The sequence below is a fragment of the Condylura cristata genome, unplaced genomic scaffold, assembly GCF_000260355.1.
Source record: "Condylura cristata isolate star-nosed mole 26May11 unplaced genomic scaffold, ConCri1.0 scaffold00045, whole genome shotgun sequence".
In the NCBI taxonomy this organism is placed as follows: Eukaryota; Metazoa; Chordata; class Mammalia; order Eulipotyphla; family Talpidae; genus Condylura; species Condylura cristata.
This window is the reverse complement of record NW_004567146.1, coordinates 1,112,765-1,121,547: the sequence shown is the minus strand read 5'-3', so window position 1 is coordinate 1,121,547 and position 8,783 is coordinate 1,112,765. Positions and strand designations below refer to the sequence as shown.

General features: G+C 58.2%; 1 protein-coding gene across 1 annotated transcript in view; it reads right to left on the bottom strand.

Annotated features, from left to right (window-relative positions):
- The window catches only part of CDH24 (cadherin 24, type 2), a 9,759-nt gene extending 1,167 nt beyond the window's left edge, over positions 1-8,592 (bottom strand). The window contains exons 1-13 of the mRNA XM_012733993.1: positions 8,570-8,592; positions 7,277-7,322; positions 6,796-7,101; positions 6,315-6,609; positions 6,000-6,119; positions 5,755-5,922; positions 5,392-5,579; positions 4,766-5,019; positions 3,737-3,873; positions 1,401-1,522; positions 1,208-1,319; positions 724-972; positions 11-193 (exon numbers count right to left, since the gene is read on the bottom strand). Coding sequence (XP_012589447.1) covers positions 11-193; positions 724-972; positions 1,208-1,319; positions 1,401-1,522; positions 3,737-3,873; positions 4,766-5,019; positions 5,392-5,579; positions 5,755-5,922; positions 6,000-6,119; positions 6,315-6,609; positions 6,796-6,996 — 2,029 coding nt within the window. The 5' untranslated portion in view covers positions 6,997-7,101; positions 7,277-7,322; positions 8,570-8,592. The remainder of the gene's footprint in view (positions 1-10; positions 194-723; positions 973-1,207; positions 1,320-1,400; positions 1,523-3,736; positions 3,874-4,765; positions 5,020-5,391; positions 5,580-5,754; positions 5,923-5,999; positions 6,120-6,314; positions 6,610-6,795; positions 7,102-7,276; positions 7,323-8,569) is intronic.
- Positions 8,593-8,783: the final 191 nt, after the last annotated feature.

The following is an 8,783-nucleotide window of genomic DNA, read 5'->3' as shown; positions in this document are numbered from 1 at the left end:
GCAGGCGGGCCGGCGGCAGGAGGGGCCGCCCCGTCAGGGTTCTGCAGGGCGCTGATGTCAAAGGCCTCGGTGTCTTCTTCGCCGCCGCCCTCGTCGTCGTAGGTGATGATGTTCTCACGGACGTCCTCCTCCTCCAGCACCATGAGGGCTTCCTGCTTATGGCGCCGCAGGGCCACGAAGAGCACCACCAGCGCTGGGGAGAGGCCAGCAGGCGGCTGAGCTGGCCCTGCGGCCAGGGGGCGGCCTGGCTCGCTCTGCAGGGCACACAGGCTAGGTGCGTGTGTGGGGAGGGGATGTGGCGGGTGGCGGGCACACCCTCCTTCACCACCTGGCAAACCTCTCTGAATCTTGTTTCATCCCTTACTAGCTATATGACCACAGAAGGGGCTTACCCTCTCCCAGCCAACCTCCTTGCCCTTTGGATTACTTGTGTGGAAAATAGGGAAAACATTTGCCTCTTAGGGTTGCTGGCTGGGTGAAATGAAATACCACAGGCGATGGGACTAAGTCTCAAGGGGCTGACAGGTGGGGCTCAATGAGCGCTTTTTTTTTTTTTTAATGGCTGTGCCTGTCATTAGCTTGGCACACAGGCAGCGGGGGCATCTAGGCACAAGGGTGTCTTTGAGCACGAGGGTAGATTTCCTTATGCTCGGGGTCCTGGCTCCTCTTCATACCCTCAGCGGGCTTGACCCCACATCTGTGTCCCACTGTGATCTGACTCACCAAGCAGGGTGCCCACACAGGTGACAATGGCAAGCAGGGCCCCGGTGCTGAGCCCAGCGGGTGAGAGCTGAGCCTCTGGCCGGCAGGATGCCACGGAGCCGTCAGGCCGGCAGCGGCACACGCTGACAGTCACCGTGGCCGTGCTGCTCAGGGCCGGCTGCCCCCAGTCCCACAGCTCAATGGGAACCAGGTAGGGGGCCTGGCGAGGTGGAGCAGGGCGGGAGGGCAGCAGCAGGCTGGCAGAGCCATCTGTGGGAGAGGAAAGAGGTTGGGGCACCTCCCCGACACCTTCTCAGAGTATTGGTGGCTTCAAGCCTGGAGACAGCGCCCCACGAGGAAGGTTTGAAAAGAGCAAAGATTTGCAGCTCCATATACACCTTCTGTTGGGTACAGGCCCAGGAGGGGAGCAAGGGTCGGGTTGGGGGTGCTGGTGAAGGAGAGAAGGAGGGAGGCAGGCTTGGGCATGGTAGTAGAGACCACACACCTCGGTTGTCCCGCACAGTGAAGTTGGCATCGGGGCCCAGGGGGCCTTGAAGGGAGACTCGACTACTGTTGCCAACTTCATCTTTGTCCAGGGCCCGGATGACCTGAATCAGCTGGGAGGAAGAAGAAAGGCCTTGTATGGAATGGGCTGCTGGAGGCCTGGAGGTCCCAGCCCCTCTGGCTCAGTTGCTCACCTGGCCGGGGGCTGCAGAATCACACACAAAGGTGTCATAGGGCTCAGTCAGCTGGGGAGCATTGTCATTCTCATCCAGGGTCTGGATGGCCACTTGCACGCGGGAGGCCTGTGCAGAGCTGTCTGGAGCCAGAACATGAACACATACCCCCGCCCCAGGCACACACAACAGTTGTACACACAAACACAGGGTGCATGAATGGCGCATTGCATGCTCATGCAGCCCATGAAATATGCATGCAACATGCAATAGCAAACAAAGTTACGAAATAACAGGACAAAAGCAGCATTCAGGTAGCACCCAAGATATGTGCAATCAAAACACATTCAACAGGATGTAGTACCCAGGGTACATATATGTAATAGCTCGCATGCAAGGCGCACACATCGTAAGTGAAAGTTAGGTGCATAAGGATCATACACAGACAATAGCCATGAAATACACACATTCTCATATCACATATTTGATGGATATTCAGCAGTTAAAACAAATGTGACATACATGAAGAAGAGAATGCAGTATATACCCCCACCCCAGGGCCCAGAGAAAGCATTTTCATGCACAGCACCAGTAGGACGGACACACACACACACACACACACACAGGCCCTGTCAGAGGGATAGAAGGCTGTGGTGCAGCAATGAATATCACTTAGAGTTGACCTTGGGGAGGGAGCAGCTGTGTGATGTACTGCCTGGGCACCACAGCCAGCTATGGGGTCTCTCTTCACTCGCCACCCATCCCTTCATCAGGTGGCTCCCCCCCATTACCCTGCCCCACTCCTCACTGTCAATTCCACCTATAAGAGAATGGAAAATGTGTGCCCCTGTACACTAGGCTGGGCCTCCCACTGCATTTTGTTCCCCGAGGCAGGGTGAGGGTGAGGGTGAGATGCCCTGGAGAAGGGGCTGAGGTTGCAGCCTTGCAGAGGAGGCTGAGTGGACCGTCTAGCTAAAGGGTCTGGGGTACCACAGACAGGAAGGGACTGTTGGTTTTCAGCCCTTCACTGAGCAAAGGAGCAGGACCTTTAATACTGGGGTTGGGGCGGGGGACCAGGGCCCTTTGTAGGCAGGTGAGGAGACAGGGAAACACACACACACACACACACACACACACACACCACAGCTACATATACAGAGCTACAAACCCATACCACACACAAGAATAGATACACATGCACTGCCATGTACCATGTAGTGTGTGGGCACACACATAACCCACACCTACATAATCCCACCCAAAGAGGAGGGACGGTGAAGGCGAGGCAGCGTGGACTCCGCAGCCTGACTGGGCCTCATGGCCCTACCACCTCTGTCTGGGGGACCTGAGGCAGTCCCTTTACTTCTCTTCGCCTGAGTTTCATCATTTTCAAGTGGGGAAATAATCATCTCCCCCTCATAAATTTGTGGTGATGATTAAATGAACTCATTCAGAACTGGTAACTTAGAACAGAACCTCTTATACAATAAGTAATAAATTACTGTGGATCCACATACACGATACATACAAACAGCTATTTGTACCCATTCACATTCAAGCACACACACGTGCACCCACGCTGAAATATAATTCCACACAATCAATTATACACACACACATCCAGTTATAGGTATATCTTCAGATATATATCCATGTTTTTTTTTGTTCACTAGTGTGGAGTTCCACATACACGCAAGTACATACCCACGTATGCACACACATACACAGCTCTGTGCAAACACCTATGGCCACAACAACAACATTCTACATACAGGACACAGCCAGTGGAGAAGAGGAGAGGGCTCTCCCTGCTTCCATGGGCCAGTCTGTCCAGGGGCAGTGGAACAATACCACGGTGACAAGTGACTTTCAGGCAGAGCAGAGGGGCCTCTCTTCTCTCCTACCTAGAGGCTCGTGGGGGTTTGCCCTGGAGGGGGCTGCAGGGACCTTCCCACTCAGTCCCCAGAGAAGGTGCCTGGCCCTCAGCTCTATCTGGAGCAGACAGGGTAGGGCAAAGCTCCTTCAGGGTGCAGGTTGGGATCTGTTAGGGGTGGAAGCTTTTTTTTTTTTTTTTAGGAGTAGAAGATTTCTGAGGTTCATTTCCAGGCTGGAGAAAGTCAGAGGGCGCAATTTTAAGGTCAGCGGAATGCTCAGGCAGATCCACTGTGTCCAACTAAGTGCCGGGTAGTGAAGATCCCAGCTGGGAGCCAGTGGCTGTCCACCAGTGATGGTGGACTTAATGGTGCTAAGTGCCTTCCTAGCCCCGCCCAGGGACCACCTGAACCCCTCAGGGACAGCCCCTCTGTGGGAGGCTGCTGCAGCCTTCTCCGGGCTCCAGTGGGCTCAGGACTCCTCACCGAGCTCTGTGGCCAGCACTGTGAGGTTGTGCCAGACACGAGTCTCACGGTCCAGGGGCACCGCCGTGCGGATGGTGCCGTCCTCAGGCTCGATGGAGAAGCAGCGCTCTGGGTCCGAGTGGGGTAGGATGGAGTATCTGGGGCAGATGGAGCAGAGCTGGGAGCTGGTCTGGGGGCAGAGTCAGAGCTGGCCACCGCCCCCCACACCCTCTTCCACTGCCTTGCTGGGTCTCAGGCTCATCTGGGCAAAGCCTGCCTCTTGCACCCAGAGCCATAATTCATGTTAGGGGCCCCTTAAGAGACAACTATCCTAGGAAGTCACCAACACTGAACACCTGTCCTAAGGCTCAGGGGATGAATTTCATTGAATAAGGTGGGGAGAGGAAGAGATCTGGAAGAGGCAGATGGGTGTCTGTCTTTCAGACTTCTGGGCTCCGTTCTGGGACCCAGTGACCTGGGACCGAGCTCCACTCTGCCTTAGACCAGCTATATGACCTTGGGTAAATCATTTTAACTTCTGATTACCCAACTACAAAACGGGCATGACACCAGCACGACCCTCACAGAGCAGGGACAGGCCAGCCAGGTGGGCAGGCAGGAAGCGAGGATTTGAATCCCAGCTTTGCCACTTACGGTGTGACGTTGGGCAAGTTAGCCTCTCAGGGCCTAGCTTCTAAAACAACTGGCAGTGATCCTGCCAGCTTCACGGGGCTGTTGTGAGAATTAAATGTTTTCAAGTGGGTAAAATGTGGAAGAGCTTAGGGAGTGATCAATAGTGAATGCGATCAACTGCACTCAGCTGACGAGATTACATCTGCTCGCCTGGCCACTGGGAGGTGCCATCAGTACCCACCCAGAGGGACGCGACAGGAGAGGAGTCTGGGAGGAGTGACCCGCCAGCCTGGGAGAAAGAGTTCTGCCAGGAGGTAAGGCAATTTGTGGTAAAGGGGGGGCATATCCTCAAGTGGGACTGGCCTGCCGCGGCCTTCTCCAAGGCCCAGCCCTGCCCTCACCCACACCCTGGCTCACCTAATTGGACTGGCCGGGGAGTCCAGGTCAGCAGCTGAGACCTGGCCCACCAGGGTCCCAGGGGCCTTGTTCTCGGGCACTGCCAGGTGGTAGGCAGCCTGAGTGAAGGCAGGTGGCTCGGGGGCATCCTGCACAGCCACACGCACCGAGGCCACGTCCTTGAAGGGCCCTCGCCGCAGGTATGCCGGGTCGATGAGTGTGTTGGTGGCCTCCACACGGAAGGAGTAGGAACGACGGGTCTCGAAGTCTAGGGGCTGTGGTGAGGGGAGATGGAGTGACTGAGGCATGTGGAAACCAGGGCAGGCTCAGGCTTAGGAAGATGGAGTCTCATCCCCACAGACACCCAGTGCTCAGCCCCCGAGGGGAGACACCTGAGGTCAGGGAGGCGGCAGATCACTTAGTTGGTAACTGTAGGTCTGCCCCGCTGTCACAGACTTGCCAAATGATGAGTCTCAAGCCTGTCACCACCCCCTTTCTGGGCCCCACACCTTCATATGAAAGATGAGATGACCGTGACCTCTAAGATCTAACACAGGGGGTCCTGAGTCTGCGACTAGGAGATCGGTCAGAAATGCGCCGCACAGGGCCCGGGGCAGGTACGAGGGAGTCTGCAGCTGGAGGCTAACCTTGCGGACAGTGAGGAGCCCGTCACGGCCCTGGGAGTCTGTGTTGATGCTGAAGGTCTCGGAGCCCTCCCCGTCAAGGATGCTGTAGGCCATGAGGGCGTTGTCCCCCAGGTCCGGGTCCTGAGCCCGAAGTCGGCCCACCAGGGTGCCCGGCCCAGCCGTCTCCACCACGGAGAACTGATACAGGCCTTGGGGGTGGATGAAGGGAGACATTCTTAGCGAGGTCCACAGTGCTCCCCCCTACCCCAGTGCTTCCTTCTCCCGGGGTCAGGCTGGGGGAGGTGCAGGGAGGGAAGGCTTCTCCAGAGACTGTCAGGGTGGGGCGACCAAAGGATAGCTCAGACGGCAGCACCAGCCCCTTACTCTGAGGAAACTTGGGGGGGTTGTCATTGACATCGCTGAGGGTGACGGTCACTGTCGTGCTGCCCGACAGCCCCCCCATGTGGCCGCCCATGTCCTTGGCCTGAATCACCACCAAGAACTCCTCCTGAGTCTCCCGGTCCATGTTGGGGATGGCAGTTCGCACCACTCCTAGGGAGAGACACCATGTCAGTCAGGGGTGTCTGTTCCCATGGCTGTCCCACCAGACATCTGAGCTCCATCCTCACCAGTCTGGGGGTCCACAGAAAAGAAAGGCAGTCCGTCCAGCACAGTGTACACCAGCTTGGCGCTATTTCCATAGCTGGGGTCATCGGCGTCGTGAGCAGTCACCTGGATCACTGATGTCCCTGGGGGCGGGGGGAATCCCAGCACCCCCATCAGCAGGGTAGGGCCAGGTGGGGAAGAACAGCAGATGAAGGGTTCCCACACATGAACAGGGCTGAAGAGAAGAGGTGGGCTCTGGGGCAGAAAGCAATGGGGGAAGGAGAGGTGAGGACACTCCAGGAGATGGCATGTGGGACATTCAGAGCTGGAGTACTCACCGACATTGGACATCTCGGGCACTGTGGCATGGTAGGGCCCCAGGGGAAAGATGGGTGGGTTGTCATTGATGTCTTGCACTTTGATGATAAATTCTGATGGGGGCTCCAGGGGACGGTTGGAGGCTCGGTCTACAGCTTGGGCCAGTAGCACATACTGTGCCTTCTCCTCCCGATCCAGGCTCTTGGTGACATGGATATTGCCTGTGGCTTCGTCAATCACAAATACGGTGCCTGCCCCCTCCCCGGTCAGCAGGTATTTGGTGCGCCCCTCACCCCGGTCCACGTCCGAGTGCAGCTGTAGGGGCCAAGGGAAAATGGCAGAGGGTTCCAAGCACAGAGACAGAAGGTTACACATCTAAGTCTAGGGTCAGGCGGAGTACTGGGCGTCCTGCGGGACCAGGGTCACTGCCGAAGAAGTGAAGTCGCAGGGCGGGCAACTAGGGCCTGGAGAGTCAGGGAAGCATGGGAGAGCTTGAGTTACCTTGCCAATCAGGACAGGTTCTGGGCCGGCATATTCCTCAATGACGAAGAACTGGTTCCACACCCAGCTCCTCCGGGTCCGCAGCAGTGCAGGTCCTGGGGTCCCTCGGGATCCTGCCCAGGCCCGGACTGGGGCTGCCAGGCGCCCCATGCAGCCCCAGCCACCCAGCCAGGCCAAGAGGAGCCTCACCAGGCCCCACATGTTTGGGTTCCGGCCAGGGACCTGTTCACTGCCCCCGGGTGCTGAGGCATGAGATGGCTGGGGCAGAAGGGCAGAGGCATCCGGGCTACCCCAAGGAATCCATGCCTGTAGGACAGGTAGTTGTTCAGGCTCCAGGAAGCCCTTAATCTTCCTCGCTCCACCAAAGTTAGATGTTAAAGAACAGGCCTCCAAGAAAACAGACACCCGTTGCCCGAAACCCAGACTAAGATAGGGAGAAGACAGTCTGAGCCTTCCCTCTCCCCAGCTCTGCTGTATTCACCTCCAGTCCTCCAGGCTGATAAATCTCCGGCCAGTCCTCTGAGAAGCTGGGGGAGAAAACAGGAGGATGCTGGGAGGGTTTAGAACCCCATATCTGGCCCCCATCTTTCCAGGCTGGTTTGCTGGGAGGGGCTGGAGGAGGAGGCACTACCAGGGAAAGGGCTTAACACCCAGTAGGTGAGGTTCACGGAGGTGTGGCCTCATGGTACCCAGGGTCAGGCTGAGATATGACAGGGAGAGCAGTCTTTGACAAGGTGGATAGCCTGAGAAGTTCCTCCACTGGGGAGCCCCACCTCTCCTGAGCCTGACCCCAGTCCACTCTGCCAGCCAAAGTCCTTGAAGTGGGACTGGCACTGCAGGAAGAGGGGATAGAGTGGGGGCAGGGCCAGGAGACCAGAGAAAGCTGGCAGAGGTAGACCCAGAGGCTGGAGCCAGCATGATTGAGGTGAGCCCAAGACTCAGGGACGGTCCGACAGAGACAGAGGAGCAGCAAGAGACAGAACGAAAGAGATGAAAGGAGGCAGCCTGGGTGTCTGAAAGGCAGAGAGGAGTCAGAGGCGCCAGGCTTGGGGACCGGTGGGAGGGGCAGAGGGGCTCTCAGGTTGGGTGATAGGCAGGCAGGGGCAGCCCTCAGCTGCGGGAGCCATCAGGCTACTGCAACTTCATTCTGGGGGAAGCAGCAGCCAGGAGGGGTTGCGGGCAGGGAGCTAGAGAGGACCCTTCCCACTGCCATCAGCCCCTTCTCTTAGGGGGGGACCCCCTCAGGTGGCTGTGGCTGCTGCCCCTCCTCTCTCTCAGAGCAGACACCTGACAGCCCTTTCCCTCCCGAGGGAAGCCAAGGACCAGCGAGGGAGGCGGGACGAAAAAGGAAAGGGAGAGAGGAGTGGAAAACAGGATAGCGGAGGGGAAGCGAAGAGGAGAGGGACGAACAGGGGCAGGAAAGGAGAGCGGGAAAAGGGAGAGACAGCAAAGGAAAGAAAGGTAGAGGGAGAGAAAGGCCAAGAGGAGGTGGAGAAAGAGCAAGGGGGAGAAGGGAGAGCTGGGGAGATAGAGGGAAGGGACAGAGGAGGCAAACGGGAGAAGGCAGGGTGAAAGAAATCGAACGAGAGGAAAACGGGCAAAAGAGGGAGAGGTGTGAGGGAAGAAGGGCAAGAGGCAGAGCGCGGGAGAAGGGAGCCGGCAGTGGGCTCCCAGTCGCGGAGCGCACCGCTCTGAAGACACCCGCAGGCTGCGGGGCCCCCCGCTGCCCCTCCACGCATTGCCGCCGCCGGGGTTCCCGGGCGGAAGCCCTTACCTGGATGTGCCGAGGGGCCCAGCAAGGCGCGGAGCGCCCCCGCCAGCCCCTGTCACCGAGTCCCGGGGCGCAGCCCCGAGCCGATCGGAGCGGGCGCCGCGGCTCCGCTGCAGGTCTGAGCGGCCCCGGCGAGAACAAGGGAGCGAGACGGAGGGGGCGGGGGAAGGAGGCTCCGCCTGCGGAGGAACGAGGCGGCTCCGCGCCGCGCGGGAGA